This window comes from Cheilinus undulatus, linkage group 19 (assembly GCF_018320785.1).
Source record: "Cheilinus undulatus linkage group 19, ASM1832078v1, whole genome shotgun sequence".
NCBI lineage: Eukaryota > Metazoa > Chordata > Actinopteri > Labriformes > Labridae > Cheilinus > Cheilinus undulatus.
Genome location: NC_054883.1, coordinates 28,583,078 through 28,607,152, shown reverse-complemented (window position 1 = coordinate 28,607,152; position 24,075 = coordinate 28,583,078). Strand labels below are relative to the sequence as shown.

The 24,075-nt window shown below is 38.9% G+C and overlaps 1 protein-coding gene across 1 annotated transcript; it reads right to left on the bottom strand.

Moving 5' to 3' along the window:
* Positions 1-948: 948 nt before the first annotated feature.
* Positions 949-18,058, bottom strand: LOC121527467 (very-long-chain enoyl-CoA reductase). Its single transcript, XM_041814440.1, has 13 exons — positions 18,035-18,058; positions 12,276-12,326; positions 11,903-11,954; positions 10,253-10,297; positions 8,930-9,033; positions 8,635-8,750; positions 6,014-6,119; positions 4,398-4,470; positions 2,207-2,250; positions 2,064-2,121; positions 1,306-1,394; positions 1,168-1,213; positions 949-1,076 (listed from the first exon to the last, which is right to left on the bottom strand). Exons 1-13 carry the CDS (start codon positions 18,056-18,058, stop codon positions 949-951), a joined length of 936 nt encoding a protein of 311 aa, XP_041670374.1.
* Between the last annotated feature and the right edge of the window lie 6,017 nt (positions 18,059-24,075).

The window sequence follows — 24,075 nt, the reverse complement described above, 5'->3', positions numbered from 1 at the left end:
AAGTAGATGGTACCATTTGACTTATTTGCACAGACATAGCAGGCTCAAAATTGACTGATGTGATTCTATGGAAGTCCATAATAAAACGTACTTCCTGTTGATTATACCCTCACTAAACATTTTCTTACTAAGTTTAGTGTCTAAATCTGTAATTTCATCACAGCATGATGCTCTTTTAGTAAATTATGGTCCCTTTAAGAGTGGAATAGATCATAAAGCAGGGGATTTACAGCTGAATATGATTGCAGGTTTGCTACGATACTGACTATAAAGAAGTGACAGACAAAAGTGTAAACGCTTCAGAATACTACTCCACAAACCAGTGTGACTATGTCATATTTATAATCTGTGGCTGTGACATTCAACCTCCTGCTCCTGGGCGATATGCAGCTGTTTTGAAACCCGATTGACAATAATAGTTTTTAAAAAGAGGAAAAGGAGTCATTATCAGTAGAAATGATGCATTGCATGTCATTTATCTATTCCTCCTTTCACCCTAAGCTGTACTTACCAAACACAATATATCCCAGGAGTTGTGCTCTGTTAATATTTAGCTTGCATAAAACTGATTTATGATTTGAATAAGAGTAATTTATTTGATAAAATGCCATTCTTTTCTAAGTTTTTTGAGTTGCCAAAATAAATGAATAGAAAGTAAATGCTATTGGTGAAAATACAGAACAAAGAATGACAAGTGACAGCAAAGTAGATGAATAAAATCTCATTTATCTTCACAACCCAGGTTAAAAAGCTGAAATCTGTTGCTAAAACACAACAAACTAAACATCTCTACGCTTTAAATGCTCTACTGTATTGCTTTGATATTATTGCTCAATTTTTGCTTCTTGTGTATATTATTCATAAAATCTTGCATAGTTCTGGTTATTTTAAGACTTTTTGAATGAAAACACTCCTCATTCTCTATAATAGCTCATGTACACTTCACTGTTAGAGAATCAGGGGGATAATGGCCATTCTGTTGGTGGGATAGTCCTTGAACTCTCTGGTGTAGGCTCTGTGCTTCCCTTTGGCCCATATAGTCATCTGAATGAAGCTTAGCAATGTATACAAGGCCACTGGAAGACAAAACATACACATATGAGAACATTTAGGCACATTTCATTGGTTTTGAATGCTGATTTCTGTAAAGAAAACAACCATACACACCTGGCAGACACTGGGTCATAATGGAAAAGCTCACCCAGGTTCCAACCTGAAGATTAGCTGGTGTTAAATAAACAGTCACACACATATGGGGCATTTATGTATTAAAAAAAAAAAAAAAACTATTAATCTCTGTTTTACCTCGTATGTATAGTTTGGACAGGACACAAAGTAAAACAGCCATGTGAATGGGTTCTTAGTCGGGACAGGAAACCGTCTGCCCTTCAACCCTGAGAAATATAAAAAATCCATTATTTGCAGGTCAACTGAGATCCACATTATCTTCCTAACACCATTTGACATTTCTAATTCCACCATAAACTCCTCAATCAGAGTGGACTACAAGACATTTTTCTGTTCTTGAGAGGTGGAAAAGGTCCTTGACTAGGAAGCATTAATATCTTAACCTGTTCCAATGTCATCCTCGTGGAATTGGTGTAGCTTTTTTTGGACCATTTGCTACATTTTGCATCAGTATATTGGTGTATTAAACCTTTAAAGGTGCAGTTTGTAGCTCTTAGTACCATCTAGTGGTGAGATTATAAACTGCAGCAGACTGCTTCCCTTGGTGTCCACTTCCAATGGTGTGAAGTACCTACAGAGGGCACTAAACTTACACATTTTTAAAAATGCTCTTTACAACACTGTTTAATTTGTCTTTTCTGGGCCACTATAGAAGCATAAAAGAGCATCATGGCTTTCTCTCTGGAACTGGGCCCAGTCTGGCTGGACACATAAAGAGCTCACACCAAGGTAATGAGGTGACATTGAGAATTAATTTCAAGAGCCTTCACTTTATGCTTTATGCTTATGTTAATACTTCAGTTCTGCTGATAAATTCTAGTAAATCTGAGCATTAAAATTCTGAGAAAGTAAAAAGAAAAACCTCAATTACTCACCATCTCCTCTGAGATTATTAAGAGTCAAGTGAATAGAGAAGTTTCCTATTTCACACATCTGCAACAGAAATAACTATCACTAAATAAACACAGTATTTACAGATTTTACTGAAAACTTGCAGATCAAATACCAATATACATACCATAAACATTACTAATGCATAGTTGACTTGTCGATCTCCATATGCTGTGGAGAGACAATCACTAGTGTTAATATGCATACAGAAACATTAGCAACATATTCAGTCAGTTTGCAGGATTTTGCTAGCAGTTTTTGATAACTCAAAGAGAGAAAATACCCAGTATTGAGTGTCTGTGACTTTTGTTTTTGTTGCTGTGATATGGAAACAGGAATTAGTACTGTTTGAGGTTTAATATGATAGTCCTTAACTAAGGATGATCAAACCTGACTGTTCAGATTATGCCCTTAGTGACTTTTTTTCTGTCATTAATCCATATTCTTATTTACTAAAGTGGATGTCTTCTAGACTGGGAAAATAGTTTTGCAGGCAGGCGAACTACTGTGAACCATGCTGTTGTGATGGATACAGCATGTAGTTCAGCATTGTCTTGCTGAATTGTGCAAGGCATTCCCTGAAAGAGAAGTTGTTCGGATGGAGGCATACACTATGTTGTTCTAAAACCTCTATATACTTTTCAGCATTGATAGTGATTTTCCAGATGTGTAAACTACCCACGCCATAGCCACCAATACAACCCATACCATCAGAGATGCAGCCTTTTGAACTGTGCACTGATAACAAGCTGGATGGTCCCTGTCTTCTTTGGTCCCCAGGACATGGGGTCAGTGGTTTCCACAAAGAAGAATCTAAACACAGAACAGTTTTCTATTTTGCCATTGTCTACTTTAGATGAGCATCTGCACAGAGAAGATGATGGCATTTCTGGATTATGTTCACATATGGCTTTTTCTTTGCATTATGCAGCTTTAACCTGCATTTGTGGATGGAACAGTGAACTGTGTTGACACACAGTGATTTCTGAAAGTGTTCCTAAGCCTATGCAGTGATTTCCAGTACAGAACCATGCCTGTTTTAATGCAGTGCTGCCTTAAGGCCCTGACGATTGAAAGCAATCAGTATTGACCTTTGACCCTTTCCTGTATGCACGGAGATTTCTCCAGAGTCTCTGAATCTTTTGATTGATATTATGTTCCATAGATGGGGTAAAGTCCAAAGTTTTCAGAATTTTACTTTGAGTAACATTTAAATGAAATTGTTGGAAAACTTTTAACATTATTAACACTATTAGTGGCAAAGGCCACTTACTTTTCCAGCCTTTTGTTGCCCCATCTGTACTTTTTTGGGATGTGTTGCCATCAAATTAAAAATAGGCCATGAATGTTTAATTGTGGTTCCAATGAGATTTGCATTCTGCTTGTATTTACTTTTTATACCGCACCCAACTTTTTTTTGGAATTGGGGTTGAATGATACAGAGGCTCATCTTCTTTGGGATCCCATAGACAACTCTGGTGCAATCCCATCTCCTCCTAAAGCCTGAGCACTGGACCCACACTGACTTTAATGGTTTTAGGCATGCAGTGTGTGAGCCCATAAGGGCTGGAAGTGGTATAAAAACTTAGTAATGGGACAGACTATCTTGACATCATATGTTCCCTGAAAATAACTAAAAAGATGTGCCATTAATAATGAGGAAAAATCCCCCATCAAGTATATTTTTATATTTCTTTCATTACTGTGCCATCTTCTTTACAAATTTCATAATTTGAAAAAATAAGTCTGAACATTTTTTGAATATATCACTAGAAAAAACAACCACTAAAAACAACAAATGCAATAAACTGTTGAACAGACTTGGAAGAGACTTTTTGGACAATCTTTAACGTGTCCATAATGCTCATACATTTCTGATTTTTTTTTTTTTTTAATTCCTGACATTGAGAGCTATTGAGAAATGTAAAATATTCAAAGGCCAGGTTGGAAACCGTTGCTCCCACTGGCCCCACAAAATCAAATAGTCTGCTTAATTTTTATTCATGCTCACAGAAAAGAAATTGATAACAGTATTAGTTCATTTTTAGAACTGGAAATTAATACCAGGATAATCTATGAGTCATGATTATTTGGAGGGACAGTCAAATCTATATAAAAAAGACATTTAACACCCTCCTATTGCAGGAATGGAATAATCCTTGTTTTATAAACAGAAGTTTGACTTGACAGTTAAATGTGGCTCTTTTGAATTAATTATTGAAAATTTGGGCTCAGTCCTTAATTTTATTTTTTTCTGTATCAACCACTGAAATTTTGTTAGTATATGAACCTAAGTGTGTTGTGTGTGTGAGACTTACATGGAGGTGTATATAGAGGGTGGTTAATATAATAGGCCAACCAAGCTGAGAAACCCCAGTAATAGGCACAATTCTGAGAAAGATAAAGAAAAGTAGAGATGCATAAGTACATTTAAAGGCCATTCAAGACCTTTAAAGTCCCTGTAAAGTGATTAAAAAATCCCTGTATTTTTGGTTTGTTGTATGAATGGCTACTGTGTTATGAACCACCAGGCAAAATTTCAGTCATGTAAAACATCTCTAAATTTATAAAAATTAAACATGAAAATCATGAAAAATGAGGCTGTAAGATCTGCTCTGGGATGGTGTGGGAGTGTTGGTTGAATGAGCTGAGAAAAAGGATCCTCTCACATTTCAAAAATGCTACAACCTGAAAGGAGGAATCATCTGTCTGCTATGCTGCTATGTTACAACTCTCTTTTTAAGCACAGGAGGGATTGACCTGTGGCTGCTTTGAGAGAGACAAAGCCACAGACAGGTGTTTTTAATCATCCAGGGCCTGACATATGAACAGCAGAGCTCGTTGGTGGATAAAACTCATGCCAAGGCCAGGCATTAGAAGTGCAAAAATACCTTCGCTGAGAAAAGCTTTAAGCGTGACTCTTTGCTCGTGTTTATCTGGAAATGTGGCCCAGTTTGGCTAAAACTGCTGCTACACTAAAGCTACTTTCACACTAATCATTACACCCGCAGTAACCATTGTAGCTATATACCAGATCACAGTTCAACTGTACCTCGTCTATCGCAACTCATGCCAAAACAGGTCAGGAGAAGAGCTAAAACCTGTCATGAAAAGCTTTCAGTGCTGTTCTTTGCTCTTTATTTAAATTAGAATTGTGGTCCAGTGTGGGTAAAACTGCCCCATACTAATGCTACATCTGACCTAAATGCTACACTTGCAGCAGTCATTGCTGATGCCTATTAATGCAGCTAAACCCTGACAGTAGCTATCTCCTCAAATGACTGATTGGTCTGGTCTGTTCTCAGACCTGGCACAATAATTTCAGATTTGAGCTTTGCAATATAGATTTGCCTGATGATAGATATGAAATCTGACCAATCATCTGCTTTGCATGGCAACTTGAAGTAGCCTTGTACCTGCATTCTTTCAAATAACCAGCAGAGGGAGACTGCATTGGCTGATCCTGTTTTTTAGTAGATTTATTCCCTCTCAAATTTCAAGTCTTCAGTACAAGATTTATAATAATTTAGTGATTTATGGTCTCATTTAAAGTTCAATAGACAAGAAATCACATCACAGTGGCTAAGTCCCGTTCAAACTGTTGGTCTATGATAAAATCTATAAAATGAATGCACCTTTTTTATGTATGACAAATTCCTTGATGAATAAAAATTAAGAAACTGTTTAGTTCTGTTTTGTTTTTTATGGCTTAAAAAAAAAAAATAAAAAATAAAAACACCCTAAAAACACTAGTTCTGCTCATCTCCACACTGTTCTGAGAGTGTTGGAAGCAGGTCTCTGCACCAGTAACAGTCCTCAGGCTGAAATCAGTACCACAGCAGCTGGTTTGGGACAGGGAAAAGAGGCCACACCTTATGAAAGAGGCAAGCATGTCATTAAAGGTTCTTCTTTTCAAGAGCAGTCATGTCCTCACCCTGATTATCGTCCTGAGAGGCATGGTCCCATGGGAGAAACGATGCACGAATATTGTCTCTATCAGCCTTTTCATGTAGTGGAAGGAATGACAGGCACAGGCGAGCCTGACAGACAGAGATGTAGGAGAAGGTCAAAGGGACAAAGATACACATTAAACAGAGGTTCTTACAGTCTTTTTATGATATGTAAATATATATGAACATTTGAGATTTATATTTGAAAAAAAAAATATGATAATGGAGTAGCCAGTTGACTGCTGGTAATCAACAAATATTTAACATGCTACAATTGATAAAAGAAAACAGAATGGAAACCATTTAAATGATTGAGATGTTATGATGTACATATAGCTTACCTTAAAGTATTACATACCTAAAACCACAAAAACTTCCTGTTTTATCGATATGAAACACTGATTTCTTTCAGTTATTAGACAGATATATTTTCTCTTTTGAGTAGATGATTTACTGACTTTAAAAAAATCTTTATTTTTCAGATTCTGGTTTAATTTTACAGACTCTGACTTTAACTGCAGATGTGGGTGGTTGAAGCATAAAATAGCAATAAAAAGTATGTCAGATATTATTCAGAAGTCTTAAATTATGAATGAATAGTACAACCTTTTGGGAAATATGCCCCTTGTCTTTCTTTGAGTATTAGATTAAAAGATGTTAACCCTATTATGTCAGCTTTTTTACAGGTCACTTTACAGACTGATATGCTGTAGATTAGTATGCACTGTATCCAGCATTTCTCACAGTCAGAGTAACACTCAAGTCAGTCCCCAAAATACAGTCCAAGTAGGAACATGGAGCTTATTGTGGTAAATATTGGCTGCAGCGAGTCTGTGAAGAGGTCACAAAAAGGTTATTTATCTAATTTTTGCAGCAATAAACAACAGCAAATGATAGATTTTTGGGGGGGTTTTGGGTTATGTAAGGGTGCACATGGCAATCCGTACAGTGCCTAAGCATGTTCCTACCAAGGTCTAGTTGGTTTGACCACTCTGAGTGCTTTGTACCACACTCAAGCAAGGTACACATCCATGGCCCTGGCACGGATGGAAGAGGCGGGTTTCGGCACAGTGCAGAAGCTTGGGTGACCAATGTGCACATGACATATAATCAGAGAGACCATTCCTATCACAAAAAGATGTTAATTACTAGAAAGTTAGAGGACTGTCTCTGACCAAAATGACTCCACATAGGCCACAAAGTCTGTAAAGGTGCAGTCATGTTCTGTGTGTGTTTCTTTGTTGTGCTGACACCATGCAAACAAAGCTATACCTCTGTCATATCATGATGTGATTACATAGCCATGCTTAGGCTTGTTATTTAGGACTGGACTATAGGAGTGCAGGCCAATACACCACTGGGGAGGAGGGAAACTGTGCTTCAGGGTAGTATGGTGCAACAGGGCCTAGTATAAGCACATCCAAGGAGACTTTAGCACATTTACATGTAACAGTGACTTAATGGGCCCAAGCACGGAGGACCCATTAAAACTGTAGTCATTATGATTCTGTCTAAAGAATCACTAATTCGGGGGGTTTAACATGCTCAAAAACTTACCAAACTTTACAGGAAAATTGTCCCCCAAAGGAAATTTTAGTATTCTAGTGCTTTTGTGCAAGTCCATCATGCAGGGGCCCCATGGTGGCCCCAAACGTAAGATGTGGGATTAGGTAAGAGCTTAATGCATGAAAATTGGTACACATATGTAGCTTTGATGAGATTAAAAATAAGTCTTTGGGACCATCCTGTAAAATTGACAAGAAATGCACTTCAAACAGCTTAAAGTCCATTTTTTTGTGTTTTTCACTGCTTTTTGTGCTTATTTCTATCATCACCAAACCTCACAGGGATAATCACATAGTGATCTCCAATGCATCCATGTATCAATATAATTTCTTGGTCACAGACCCCCCTTCTGCAAGATAAATATTTCCTCCTATGACTGGCTTCTAATTGACATGCACCAGGGTGCATGGGCCCTTCAGTGCTGCTTGCAGCCCTAGTTTGATTTATTTCAATTTTTTTACTGTGTAAATAATGCTAATAACATATACTTGTGGATTTTCATTGGGATTGTAAATTTGTGAAGTATGGGTTCCTACAGACTTGAAGGCTGAGCCTATGTGTCACAATCGGTTTCCATGGCAAGTTTATAATAAGCTCTGCTAAAATACTAGAAAAATTGTTTCTTTTTCTTGGTAAAGAACTATTCATCCATGTCAGATGTCTACAGGAATCTTTGAAATCAATATTAAGGTATTTATTTGTTCTTGAGTAAAAGTCTCCTTGCTGGCTAAAAGCTTCACTATTGATCTCCATGCTGTAGCCTGTTAAGCAACAGTTTGTGTTTAAGCATGCTTGGACCTAAATACTGCAAAAGTAGCTGTGAGAGGTCGTGAGAGGCTTCTATCGTTAGACTAAATGGCTTGCTGGCGCATCTAAATGCAGCAATGATTAAATTCTATTCCCTGTTTAGCCCGAGTTAGCTTTTATCTAAACATGAACCTGTTCTTTTCGAAGTAAATGTTCCCCTAACAAGGCAAAGAACTCAAATAAATGTGCTTCATGCATGCAGGTAAATTTCAAGGTTGCCTTGTCTACTTACGAGACAACAGGATGTGGACTGGAGGTAGAGACATATCTGTGTGAGTAAATGTACGGCATTCGAAAATAGAAGAGGAGGTAGGTGAGAAGAGCTCCAGCACATTCTGCAAGAAACACCTGAAAAAAAATAGGTGGAAACAAGCAGCAATGATATAAAAGAGTTGTATAAACAGGAACCCCAGTATATGGCCCCTTGCATAGTGTATGTACAGTATTTGCAGTTCCCTGCACTGATTTATTTTTAACCACCTTTTTAACATTAGTACAGTATAATATATCAGCAGTGATCTTCTCACCATTGTCCAGCCCAACTGTGGACCAAGGTCTCTGAAGTAAAAGGTGGCAGAGGTCCCAACAGGTAGATTCTGTAAGATTTCATCATCTCTGAGAGGTTTTTCCTCTAGGGAAAAAGAATATGAAATATTCCGCTGTGAGAAATTTATCTGAAGATAAAAGATCAAATGTAAAACTGTTCTTTGATGTTGTCTTTTGCAAAGCATTGCGGTTTAAGCTGATGTTTCAATGTTTCTGCTGCACATCTGATCAGTTTTTCAGCACACGTTCTCCCTACCTGTCGGCTCAGAGAGCCACAGATAGAGTTAATACGTTGAACTAATTGGATGACATTTTTAGCACATCCTCAGGGAGAGCTGGCCCACATAGAGTCTCTGCTCTGCTTTTTAGTGATGTCAAAGTCCTCATTGAACAAAGTTGTAGTTAATATCATCCCTCATGATGGTCTTTACGGTAGGCAATGCTTTTACTTATAAACTGAACTGTCATGAGTTCATTCATCAGTTAAGCATGAATAAAAAAGAATGACAGATTTAATGATTGATTGATGATTGGATGGCTTTAACTGTGACAGACTCGGCAGGAAGAGAATGTGTCTATCATGAGTTACCAAACTTTAGCATTGTGATGCTAATGAAGTACAGGGAATTAAACTGTTGCTGCTTAGAGAGAGACAAAGCCATAGTCTGTGTCTTTTAATCATCCAGGACTACAGACGTGTAAAATACAGATCAAAGCACACCTTCAGCAGGTAAGAAGTTTGTTCCTGCTGCACCTTGTTCAAGTGAAAAATAGACAAGAACTCCAGCAATTAGCCCGACCCCTGACCTTACAGTAAACTGTGGCCAGAGTGTGGTTAGCTGGTCCTGTGCCAGAGCAGAGAGACAGATGTTTTTCTGTCACAAATCTTTCTGTTATGATGCTTTTGATGACCTGTAGACCACCATGGCTGATAGATTTGGTAAATGTTTCTCACAATAAACAAAAACAAAGCATGTAACAAGCTTTTAATTTTAAGTGATGGTAATGACACCAGCTAACAGCAGACCATTTAGATAAAATGCTCCTGATTTCATGTTGTAGAAGTGTGTGTGTGTGTGTGTGGGGGGGGGATTCCCATAGTACCCCATGTCATCATAGGGCACCTTGGGAATTATATCTAGCTGTAAAAATGGTGAAAAAAGTTTGAACAGCCGAAATCCAAAATTCTGTCACACACGGATCTCAGTGTTTTCACATTTACAGCAACCTTATTCCAATATATCTAACGAATTTAGAGAAATTTTAGAGTTTACTTTGCAGAGATTTTATGAACATATACTCACTGGGATCAATCTTTAGGGCCTGTCGCGCTGGGTACCAGTGTGGATCTGAACACAAACACATGAAGGATTTAATACAGCTTGTCTTACACCTCAGGCCTCAAGCCCAATAATAATTTATCAAAGTGGATCAAATTTGAAGCTGGCTGCACTGATGGATGCTGAGGCATCAGGATGGTACACATTTAATAGCCTGTTCCTCGAGGATTATAGTGGCTTTAATTGCCCAATTTTGCAGGAGCTTTTTGTAAGAAATTTGCAATACAAGTTTCAGTGCTTGGAAGGTTTTCTTTTGGTTTTAACAGATACACTATATGAACAAAAGTATTAGGATGCCTGACTATTATACGAACAGGGACTGTAATGACATTGTATTCGAACACATGTATAAATGGGATGAGTACATTTACAGAAAAGTTGTGATTGAAAACTGCCAGGTGAGGAAAAAAAGTACAGGGACTGGTTGAGCTTTAATCTATTTGCTAAATTGTAATAGTTTAGTGTTTGGGAAATGTTGTGTTTTCTTTGCACAAAATCTAAATTTGAGTATTTTACATGATTTCGCTGAAGTATAATGACAATGTAGCAAGTTTAGCACCTTTTCCACCACATTGCAGTTTTGCAAATCATTTCCAACTTTGTTAATCACCTTGTTTCCTTAAATGCATGTCACAAAAGAGACTGGAGTGATGCTGTCATAGTTGAAGACAAGTCCAACTCCAAAATTTCTTTAAATCTTGTTCTACTACTGAATATATTCAAAAACCCTCCCTTTTTGCTGTTCTTTCCTTTGCTCTTTAGAATAAATTAAACATATAACTTAAGAACAATAAAAGGTATATGAAATAAAGCAAAGAATAAATATACTAAATACAATTATTTAGACAATTTATCTCCCTTTAGACCAGCCTCACCAACTTTTCACCCGTTGACCTCAAGATCTATGTCACTCAATGAGGAAAATAAGGTGATTGGTCAATGTTGTGATAGAGTTTGGCCACATTGCAATGTAGTGAAAAAGTGCCAGGACGAACTTAACTGAATTGGCAAACTACAATTTGCACGACTAGGTGGCCGAATTTAAGTCACACAAGTTTATCCAATCCAAACACGTTCTTAACCATCTTAAAACTTTTGCGACTCTTCAAGACCTTTCTCCACTTTATAAGTCCCACTGACCAGAATGTGCACATTAAGAAATAGGGGTCTGGGGGTACAGGTGGCCTTGTTGTTTAAGTTGCGCCCCATGTACGTCGTGGCCAGGGTTTGAATCCAGTCTGTGACTCTTTTCCGCATGCCTCCCCCCAACTCTCTCAACCCTGTTTCTGATTCTTTCCACTGTCCTCTGCTGTCATTAAAGGCATAAAAAGCCCAAAAATGAATCTTTAAAAAAAAAAAATAGGGGTCTGTACATCGCTATGTTCTCTTCTGTATAGCCTTAATGAACAAACTGCACCAAGCCTTCAGATGATAATACAACTATTTGTCTTTAAGTTAATTACTAAGTTAAACTTACCAGAGCATCATCAGGATTTGTTTATTTCATTGCCAGGGAACAACATAAATAACTCTGCAGCAAATGATACTCCTCATATCGATATTTAACCATTAAACAATGAGTATTGTGGTTTTACATTTCACTTGTTCACTCACATGATCTGTGAAAAAGGCTCTTGATGTCTCCTACTGTGGAGTGAGGATCTACCTGAATAGAATACAAACAGAAGTTTGATGTCATATCAGTGAAGATATCTTGTAAAGCTATCGGCAATTAAAAACTCAGGACATACAGCAAAAGCCTACAAGGATTTATTTGAAATTCTAGTTAAGATCAAAATGATTGCAGAAATACCAAAACTGTCAGACTGAATTTGGAGGAATTGTGTAAAAAAAAGATGTAATGCCACTAAAATCTGAGAGTGCAGAGATAAAAAGAACTTGAATATGCAGATACAGAATATCTGAAGAGGTAATGCATTAGGTTAAGATGACAAAAACAGATTGAACAGTTGATATGTTGGCATACCTTATCTAAAAAACAGAGCTGCTCTTTGTTCTTAGTGTCCAGGATCTTCACCTGAAATCAAGCAAACATAACATCTTATCATTCAAGTTTTCATTCATTTATTCAAGGGACTGTAGGAGATTTCATTTATACCTTAGGTTCATCCACAAATTAAAGGAGACTGCCTCTATGTGCAGCGTCAGCAACTAACCCACTGACTGTGAAGCTGGACCTCTCTCAAAACCTCGTCTGCACAAAATCTTCTTCATGCATTAGTGTATTTAAAAGCTGGAAGCAAAGGTCAGATTAAAGAACTTTAATTAAGACTTGGTCTTAGTCTATATGAAGTTGTAACACAAGGTCACAGGGTTCAAAACTTTTTTTTTTCTAAATCTTTCTTTCCTGCAACCATGACTGCCCTGGAGAAGACAACACTGAATTATGACGTTAATGTGATGAACTCGGTATGCACCATTACAGCTGGTGTAAACCCCCTTCACCTCTTGCCTGAGAGAACAAGAATCTTATTGAAGAACTATAAATTTAGCACATAACCCCCCCCCAAAAAAAAATGTGTTTGGTTATTATTTCTTTGTTGTAACAATGCTTCTTGGCAATAAATCTTACACTGTTGGAAAGCCTATTTATTTTACTTTTAAACTGTGCCACATTTGTGAGGACTGAGATGCATTTGTGGGTTGGGCACATGCACCTATAAAAAACAAAGGTGCATTTGCCCAATATCAAACAGCTGATTCTGCCATTGACTCCTGTTTGGTAGATTGGATGATTGAAGTCTGAAGAAACAAGACATACTGGCAATCTAAAAAATGTATTCATTTAACAAACAGGAGCCTTAGTTGCATGTGGAAGAACCATCCACTGCCAGAACAGCCTGGCTCCTCCTCCTCATGTTGCCCACCAGCCTGGTCACACACTGCTGTGGGATGGCATCCCATTCTTCAGCCAGCTTTTTTCACAAGTCAGCCAACGTGGTTGTGTTCGCCAATGTGGCACAAATAGCATGCCCAAGCTGATCCCACAAGTGTTCATTGGGATTGAGGCCAGGACTGCTGACAGGCCATTCCATCCTCTCCACTCCCGAATTCTGTAGGTAGTCTCTGATAAACCCCGCTCTGTGGGGACGAGCGTTGCCTTCTTGGAGGATAGTTTGGTCTTAGACTGTGGATATATGGAATTGTCACTAGTTGCAGAATCTCATCTCAATACCCCTCATTGAAATTACAAGCCTCCACCACGCCATCACACTGCCTTCAAAGATGTTACTTTGACCCAGGGATCCAACTGCCATAGGAAGAATCTGGACTCATCACTGCCAGTCAGGCCCCTGATCGTCAGCACCTAAGGGAACTAGAAGCTCAAAGAGTCAATAGTAACAGCAAAATCAGCTGTTTGGCATTGGTAAAGATGATTTGGCATTTATTTCATGAGTGCAACCCCATAGTCAGCTCTGCTGCTCATCCCACAAATGCATGTTCCTTACAAATGTGGCGCCATTTAAAAGGAAAATAAACAGACTTTCCAATGGTATAAGTTTTAATGCCAAGAAACAAATAAATAATCAACAATTTTCATTACTTTTAGTGCTCAGTTTAGTCTCACATTCGAAAATATTTCAAGTCACATTGCCTTCAAATATAAAATATAATTATGTATTAAATCACAGCAAATATTTGCTCTCATTTCTAATGATGAAATACAGTAATTTTTAATGAATAATGAGTGTAGTTGAGTCTAAAAGGACAGAAGTAATTGTGTTGTTGTCCTGCTGCTCCTCTGCACACATCTTCTTCATTTTAATTAGACTGTGTCAGTTGTGATGTACGGCATATGCAGGCAGGACGGTGGGTGGTGGCTCACAATTTGCCCTGAAAGCATTGTGAACTGTACTGCTCAGCAGAGCTGTCCTTGCTAAATTGGTTCCCTTACTGGACGCTGTAATAACCCGCTAATGGATACGTAAAGATCTGCTGAGTGCACAGTGGAGAAAGAGAGAATGAGAAGTACTATAGAAGCTCAGGGCAGGTATGATCTGTTTGGATTGCTAACACATAATGTTTCTAATCTGTTAAATATTGAGTAGAATTTCATGAAAATTCTTTCTACATCTGTGTCAGCTTCTCCATCATGACTTTTTTACCTCGCAACAAGAAACTACTTTTCCTTCCTTTCTTTTTTCTTCAGAAGCAATACAAACTTTTCTGAAGTTATTACATCCAAACAAAAGCACATTTTAACAACAAATGACCCTGAAATACCCTTGAGAATTCAACTGATCCAAGCAAGAGCATTTCATCTTGTCACTGTGCTATGTGTCTTCGTACTCTGCAGGATGCCATGCACGCTGACGTCTCAGTGCAGAGCATCCTGGGAGATTGGTTTGTTTTCCCTTCCATCTGCTAACCTTCCCCTCTGTGATCCAGGGGCACATGTTGATGTGTCTGAGTGCTCACTCAGAGCATCCAGGGTGTCATTAGGGCCGTGTGTTGTAAAACGGTGTGCACTGGCTTGTGCTGTGCCCTTGTAAATCTGATTATCAGACATTCAGGTCCTCTCAGGGGGATAACAGGGCTCTGCTGACAGCACAGGTCAAACTGAACATGTGCGCACGTGCTCGAGAGGCCTTCAGCGGGCTTCAGTGAGTGTGAGAGGAATTTAAGCAGAGAATTTTTTCCTCTGGTAATGCCAAATTGTTTTTCTTTCACTCTGAATTTTATATTAAGGGAGAAGCAATTGTTTTAATCCTGCACAGATGGATTAATTAGAGTGTTAGATACGAAGTGAAGAGGTCTCTTAGCTGTAATGGCTGCTCTTGATGTAAAAGCTGACGACTGCAATGACTGATGTTGAACCTCTGGATTGACACAGAGCAATAAAAAAAAGACAAAAAGACAGTTTATATTGGTAAGAATGGGTTAAAATTGGCAGAAAAAAGTGGTAAAAAGCGGTTACACAGTGGCAAAAAATGGCAAAAAATGGCAAAAATAGGTTAAGAAAGTGAAAAATTGTCAAAATGGGCAGAAAAAAAGCAGTTAAGAGGCAAAATGTTGTTAAATGTGCCAAAAATGGTTGCCAAAAGTAGTGAAAAGGCATTAAAAGTAGTGAAAGTACATTAAAGGTGGCAAAAAGGGTAAAATGGGAAAAATGTGTGGAAACAGTGATGAATAGGGGTTAAGAAGGGGAACAATAAAGTAATTAGATCATCAGTACCAAATAATGAATGAGGCTTGAGGAAGGCCCATTCACCAGGCCCTTCAAGGGACCAGTCAATTCTGTGTGCGGGCCTGGAGGTAGTCATTATGGCAGGGGGTACTATTTTCGCCTCTACCGTTTACAATGGCAATAGCAGTCATTATTAGTCATTATTATCATTACCTAGCTTCTAAGTTGGTGGTAGGAAGGGAGAGACGGCAGAGTGGGATGCGATTCCCAACAATCAGGGCTTACATGGATGATGATGGCACTGGTGACCACAACAGTACCATGTACAAAAAGGCTACTGGAGAGGCTAAATAAGAATTCTAAGTCGGCTAGCATGAAGATCAAGCTTAGTAAGTCCAGGAGCATCTCAGTATCCAGAGGGAAGACAGTTGAGAGGAAGGTTTTTGTAGATGAGGAAGAAATACTGTTGATTAGGGAGAAACCACTTGGTAGTAATTGAGGACATTAATGATAATGAAAAGGTGGAGCAGGTTAGAAAAGATGAAGTTGAGGGATTAGGGTGGATTGAGTAATCAGACCTCCCAAGGAGGTTGAAGTTATGGTGTTGATGATTGATGTGGTCCATGTCATTTTATGAAATGCCAATATCGAAGGTAGACAAGCTGGAAACAGTTGTTAATTTGTACATAAGGAAGTGGTTGGGAGCTCCTTGATGCCTTGGCAGTGTGACACTGTATGGTAAAGGGATACTTCAGCTATTGATTACTAGCTTAAAAGAAGATTTCAAGTGCACAAAGGTTAGAACAGAGCTGTAGTTATCTGGGAGCAAAAAAGTAATTAGCAGTGTGGTTCCAAATCCAACAAGAAGAAGGAAATGTAAAATACAGGGATAATGTAGATCCATCATGTCCAGGGACATGTCAGGGACAGCAACTTTGAGGCACATGTTGACACAGTGTAAGATCAGTTTGCCACAAGGTAGCTATACATGGCAGCACAAAAGGGTTTTGAAAAAACTAGCAGCAGGAACTGAAAACAGAAGACAGCTCAATTTGTTTTGGAGGGAGAGAAAGTTAAAGGAGGCAGGTTCTTAGGTAGGCACCAGTCTGGCCAGCTAAAGGGTGCTAAGGACTGGCAGATACAGGTAGATTTTGGAGGGAAACTTGCTAACGGGAGATAATTGGCACTTGAGGCCTGACCTAGTGCTATTGTCAGTCAGCGTATGCAGAACAATGTGCTGTTGTGACAGGAAGTCTGGCCACCACCATCATCAAACTGCACCCAACCCAACACTGTTGAGTATTTGTCTATGTAATCATGTAAAGGAAACAGTACATGATCACATTACTAAACCTTTTGTAGTTCTGGTTTCATTGGATAAACTGCTGTATCAAAGTGAACAAGTGACCAGAGGAGGTGGGCAGAGCAACTTGTGGTCTCTAGGTCTGTAATTCACAACTATTAGTGTTTCTGTAGTGCTACTGCTTTTACTTCACAAACCCTGCAAAGTAAAAACAGATGGTACTACAACTACAATGGACATCACTGCACAGGAAAACATTCCAAATATTTTTCCATTTGGTTCCAATTGGTTTGACTGCAGAAATACAACAGGAGATCAAAGGTGGTTTCGGACATTAGTCATTATTTCTGCAGATCTCCCAGGCTGCTCACCCTCATATGTGCATTTCTTTGGACAGAGTTAAATAAAAGGATAGAATTGAACACTTTGATAGCTTTGCAGGGATCTATTTTTGCTTTGGGTGAGCCGGCTGGCTCTTTTCCACTTTTTCCTACCACAGAGCTAAGCCAACTAGCTACTGTGGTTCCATATTAACACAACAGAAAACTAACTCAATTTCTGATAATGGAATCAAGCCTGAGATACATCTCTCCTAAAAAATGCCTCTAAATATTTGCTCATTTGGCCTACAGCCTGTTTGTATCAGTAGTAAGAGCATGGCTCACGTCCCAGAGCGTGTTGTAAATTATCCTGAGTTCATAGGCCTGCTGCACTTACAGAGAATTACTCGTCTGCCTCTTCATTAGTGCTCATCAGGCCGAGTGAAACGAGACTTCAGGCAAAGAGGAAAATCATGAAAGGGAAACGAGCTGCAGCTCAGTTTGGTTTTACTGAGACTATAAACACTCATGACACTTTGGCTCCTTCAGTTCAGTTTTAAAATTCAGAACGCCTTATTTTTGTCTTTGATGAATCTAATGCACTGAATCCTGCTAACTTTGTATGTTCACAACAATCCCTGCTGGAGTTTGCTTTACATTATTACAAGAAAACATGTGGATGTAAATCCCTTGTTGTGCTTTCCAAATACTCTCTGTTTCAACTGCACATGCTGTCCAAAGATACATAAGGTTTCCTGACAGAACAATTTTTGCACAAACTGTTAAAACAATGGAGAAAATGATAAATTCAACCATATCAGTGTCTCAAATACTGCTTAAAGTTGGTCTCATGCTACAGTGAGGCCCTGGCAAATAAAAGTACTACAACTTTTAACCCTCCATCAGAAAGCTGAATTTAAAAACCTTCATTGTTGTATTCATTCATTAGCTTATAACTTCATATTCACACTTACCTCAAAGAAGGTGGTCCGGCTCATAGTGATGGGTTATTCTTACGTCCCCCAGGTCAAAAACGTAACCTCAGACATCAGTGAAAGTAAACAACACCTTCTCATTTTCACTCACACGCCTGTACAGAAATAGTTCCTCCCCTTTCGAGGACAAACCCTGGACTGACCCTTATCTTACCAGCCTCTCTCTCTCTCTCTCTCTCTCTCTCTCTCTCCCCCTCACTCTCTCTCAAAGCTGGGACACAGAATCACTGGAGGCTCTCCAGAAACCTTCATATACCCTCCGTCCTGCCTTTCTTCCCTCCGTCTTTCTCCTTCATCTCTCTTTCCTTAAGTATCTTTGGAGAGAAGCACTTGGCAGAGTCAGGCTTAGATCCCACCTGAGAGTGAGACTGCTACACACAACAACATGAAAGAGGAAAATAAAACAGCGATATGAAACTTTTAAACCTCCTCAGGAACTTTTTATTTAAAACAAAAGAGACATTATTGTAATCTTTCAATTGATTATTTGACTTTGGGTGCACACATACTAGACAAATCCCAAATATCAAAACGATTTAAAAACATGGGAGATCACAGACATAAGGACAGTTTCAAATGATTTAGTATCTTATAATCCTCTGCACACACACGAGACGACTCAGGCAGACCGGGAGACCATACAGCTACTGTCTGAAGCAACAATCTCACAGTGAGGATTTCCTTCACAATAGAAGAAAAAAATCTTATGTGATCGAACGTAACTTCTGAAGAAAAACAAACATGGAGGATGAGTGAAATCCTCAGCAGTCTTACACCTGCCTCCAGTTGGCGGCGCCACAGTACGTGGCTTGTAATTAAGCCCCAGAGAAGAAGAAGCCATTGCTGCTTCCAGACCACAGTGCAGCACGTATGGCTTTACCAAGCGGCAACCTCCATTCCTGAAAATTGAAGCCAATGCGAAAGTGGAAAAAATTGCAATACGTCACATGTTCACTTGAGGCTGACTGCAGGAATACCAGAAGTCCCATCAGAACACATGATAAAAAGCTGTTTTTTTACACAGATTATATCAAGGAAAAAACTCACTGAGCAGTGACTGGCGCATCTCATTTGATTGATAGATAGCTTGTTAGGCAGACGCTACCTCCAGAAGGATGGCGTTAGTGCTAGCTGAGCTGACAGGAAGTTGCGCTCAGTGGGCAGGCTCTTGTCTGCTGTTAGGTTGGTATGGAGCATGCCATGGGTCGGCTTCCAAATCTGTTTGAGTCCGCCTATTATAAGCAGACGGCTGATGTACAGTTGATCACATCGGTAACATCAGTTTAACCACAGACAATAGTATTCTCGATCAACGAAGCACTTTACGTTTTACCTCACTTTGAACATTTAATGTCAGTGCATATTTTACATAGTCATGAAAAACATCAGCTCTCTAAGTTCTGACTAAAAATAAGAGATGTCCTCCAAACATCTCCATTCATTAAGTATGACAGCCTGTTATCATTTACCTGGATGTGTTTAATCTGATGACAAATAAGGAGCAGGCTTTTAGCGCTGTAATTTTTAACTGAGGAATGCACTCTACTTGGTTGTATTACCTGTTTTTCAATAGGTAAACATGCTTGATTTGGCATATGTCAGCTGAATTTTTGTTTAGTTGATTGAAATATCAGATTTGACAATTTATCTAGACATTAAAAAAACTCTTTAAAACCAGACTATGTGGGTTTAAGTTTAAAATGTAGTTTGTTATTTGTTTTTGATGGAAACATGAGTGATGTCAGTTATTGATAGATTATAAATATCTCTGCATTCTAATAATCCCTCTTCCCCCAAGATTTGCAAGGGACAAGAGAAACAACAAAACAACAAATTAAGGACAAATCTATGGCTATCATAGCCATAAGCTTATCTTTCATTTAGTGCTGTATGGCTGTAACATTGCTAATGATGATAGCAATATGTGAAGAATTAGCAATAACAACTATGATTGTGACACATATATTTTTCTTCTAGTTTAACTTATCTTGTTGGGGGTCACTGGGGGCGGGAGCCTATCCCAGCTGTCATTAGGCAAGAGTCCGGGTACACCCTGGACTGGTTGCCAGTCAATCGCAGGGCTGACATATAAAAACAAACAACCAGGTACGCTCACATTCACACCTATGGCCAATTTAGAGTCACTAATTAACCTAATAAGCATTTCTTTGGTGTTGGAGGAAGCTGGGGTACCCAGAGAGAACCCACACGTGCACTGAGAGAACATGTAAACTCCACACAGAATGGCTCTGATTGGGAAGCAAACTGTGAGGAAACAGCGCTAACCCCTGCGCCGCTGGGCAGCCCTAGTTTGACGTCTAAAGAATCAAGTTTAGAAAAGGAATGAGAACTCATCAGATCTTTTTAGAGCAAAGTAGCAAGTTCATAGAAATATGGTGGAGTCAAAAGTACTTTGATTCTCTTAAACAGGGGTTCTCAAACTTTTCAGCCCATGACCCCCAAAATAAAGCAGAGACCGGGGACCCCACTGGACCTGAGAGTGGTTAGAGCATTGTTGAACACAGCCAAACACAGCACATTATAAGAACTGTTCAAACATTACTTTGATTTCAGCCTAAATCTCAGAAAATGACCATGTTTTTATTTTACATTTAACAAATTTTATGCATATATTTTTTGTGAAAATGGGTAAAATATACAATTTGAAATAATTTCAGGAAATGACAATCCCTTCTCAGTGTCAAGGGGGCCCTGACCCTCATGTTGAGAGCTACTGCTCTAAAACATAGCTCACAGGAATGGCTGAGCCCTGAAAGGCTCTGGAAATTGGATGCTATTTATCAATAGCATGGTATGGAGTTTGAGCCTCTAGCATTGGCATTAGCCCCCTAGTTAACATTTCCCCTTTTTTATGAGATTAAAAGTCATAAATTATGAGTTAGAAAGTCATAATTATGGGATAAAAAGTCATAATAATGAGATAAAAAGTCAAAATTCTGAGATAAAAAATACAAGAAAAAATAATATCTATGAATTTTTAATCTCATAATTTTGATTTGTCTCATAATTATGACTCAGTTTTTTATTTATTTTTTTTAATTGCCTAACTTCCACATTTTTCTTTTTTAAGTGGCGGAAATAAGCTTCCATAGAAATGTATATTTCTGCTGTATTTGGTTTTAAATTGTAAAGTTTAATCCTTGTTTGAATTTAGGACAGGCCAATATGTTTTGCAACCACAATTGGCCCAATCATGACTCTAGGCCCCAGAAAACTTTATCCTTTCCCCCCCTGTGTGCAACCTTGACTGTGATACATCTATACCAGGGCTGTCCAATTTGGGGCCCACGGGCCAACTTTGGCCCACAAGCGATTATTTTTGGCCCGCTGCCCATGTTTGAATTTTTAATTCTTTTTTTGTTTTTTTTATTTATGATATTTTCCCACTGCCAGCAGTCTAAATATTTCTTTCAATATTTATTTATTGTCGCACTTCCTCTCCTGACCATAAATTATCATTGTGTTACATTGGGGGTAGGGTGGCGCTGCTGAGCTCCAATCAGCTCAGAAGCCCATGACCAGAGAGTCATGTGAGAAGATGCTGGGGTCAAGCTGGGGTCATGGCAGAGATGGAGCATGTGAGGCAGTGGCACACTGATAAGAGAAAGTTTACAAATAGTTGGGAACATGAGTACTTTTTTACTAAAATTGATTTCAAGGAAGTATGCCTAATTAGTATTTGTGCCACATGGATGTTCGGTAATTTTGTGCTGTGAAACACGATAAAGAATAGTCTTATTCATTTTCAAAGTTACTTTGTATAAGTTTTTATTTTGCACAATTATGCAATATGCATATTTAATTTCATGCACTGCAACACGAATGTTTAGTTTTGGCCCGCGACCCTCCACCCCGATTCATTTTTGGCCCTTCACTGAAAAGAATTTGGGCACCCCTGATCTAGACACTAATGCAAAGGTTTTCAAATAGATGATTTCAGCCAATTCAAGATGGTTTGATACAGTGATGTGAGTTTAGCATGATGTACATGTTTTAACCAGAGCCTACACTGTTGGTTGTGGAGGGGCTCACATTCTGTGTATGACTATTACTACAGCTGTCCCAGTAAAACAAAGTTGACTGTGTTTTGATAAAAGATTTGTGGTCAAAAGCTGTTATATCAGACATTTTTAAACCTTAAATGTGGGTAAATGTACTTTTATAGACTATGAATGACTGATGCAGTTTGTTCCAAAAGCCAAGGCTCAGTTCATCCTATCAAACACACTGCAAAAAACATCTGCAAGTTTATTTTCTGTTTTCCCTGTCAGTGTATTGAGCTTTTTCTCTTAGCCTGCTCTGACCCCTCGTCTTTCAGATGTGCTTACTCAGCTGTGTGTTTGTTCCGCTCGTCCTCAAGTTGAGCGTGCAGACGCTCGGCTGCCTGGGGGGATTCAGTCTGTGGAGAACATAGAGCTGCAGACCCTAAAGGCCTTGAGGCGAATGTAAACCAGCAGAGCTCAGAGAAGAAAGAGACAGACAGACAGAAGAGACATGTGTCAGTGAATTTAAACACATCAGCAGAAGTGTATGCACGCTTTTATTCACAGGCAGAATATAGCAAAGAATTCCCTGGGTAAGTGTATGTTGACATAGTTATGTGAAACAAACACATGAATATTTGAATCACTTTATAAAGTCCTACTTTTAAACTGAGCACCAAAAGGCAGCAATATTTTCTGAAAAACAGCCGTCAGCAAAAAACAGCAGATTTTAAACTTTTTCTCAGTGGATGTATTCAGCAGAAAACTGAAATGATGCAGACTACACTTTAAAATGACATCTGTGCTTTTAAGTAGCAGGATTGCAGGATAAAGAGCTTGCAGACGTCAAAACAGGAGTTTTTGAAGCCTACATTCTTGTAATAAAAGAAGATGACCTTACCTTTAAAAGCTGAAGCTACTGTCTTTTTGTCTATCATGCACTCATTGCGATTAAGGGACTTCCCTTAATTTCATCAATGCAAAAGTGGCATTAAGATAGTGATTGGCTCTGCAAATTTGTCACAGCTTACACAGTTATGAACACATGAGTAAACACACAGCAAGGGAAAACACAGAACAGTACACAATCCACAAAATGCCGAAGTTTGTTGAGCTCTTCAATAGCTGAGAGGACAAGGCTCTTTTTGAAGCATGCTCTTTTCCAGGTCAGGGTCCTGTATCTGCGACCTGATGGTAAATAAACAGAGGAGTGGATGAGTGCAGTCCTGGGCTTTGGTAAGTGCTCTGTGTGACAGAGCTTTGTTGCTGAGATCTGACAGGTTATGTGTGGGCAGTCCAATGATTTTTATAGCAATATGTGAGATGTGGATGAATATTTTCCTGAGCTGGGGTTTCCTACCAATTTGATGCAGAAGACCTCCACAGGGGGATGATCAGGTGGCATCCTGATGCCCAAACCATCTCAGCTGGCTCCATTTGAGGCAAAGCAGCAGTGGCTCTACTTTGAGCTCCCTTTGGATTTCTGAGTCCCTCATCCTATCGCTAAGGCTAAGCACAGCTGTCCTCCTGAGGAATCTTATTTTGACTGCTTGTTAATCTTTTTTTTTTTTTTTTTTACATATTCTACCAGTGTGGACATACCTTTATCATTTCTCATTCTATTTTGGCCGAGACATGCATGTCTCACAGTAAAAGCCTTTTATTCCAAAGAGTCCTCGACCTATGAGATGCAGTGCTCACTCAGGCAGTCTGACAATGGCTGCAAGAGAAACTTTCTCCCTAAATAAACTACTAGATTTTCAAAACACTGAAATTCTAATCTAAGTCATACGGAGAGGCTCTCTGATAGGAACAGTTTAGTCTGATACTGGGGCACAACAGGGATGAGAGCCTGTATTTGACAGCAGATCAGGGGACAGACTCAGGAGGAATAACCTGGCCAGTGTATACATGGAACATGAAATTCAAAGGGCTGAAGCCTCTGGCGCCAGCACAGTAAGAGAGAGGGGGGAAAGAGATAAGGGCTCTTACTGCCCAACAAGAATGAGGAAAGGG

What these genes read in the sequence shown, in the direction of transcription:
- LOC121527467 (XM_041814440.1), bottom strand. Translation starts at nt 18,058, where the DNA reads ATGAGCCGGACCACCTTCTTTGAG. An exon ending in CCCTCTATATACACCTCCAT is followed by an intron (nt 2,251 to 4,397) that starts GTAAGTCTCACA and finishes GTCTCTCCACAG; the next exon opens with CATATGGAGATCGACAAGTC. An exon ending in ATGCATTAGTAATGTTTATG is followed by an intron (nt 2,122 to 2,206) that starts GTATGTATATTG and finishes TTTCTGTTGCAG; the next exon opens with ATGTGTGAAATAGGAAACTT.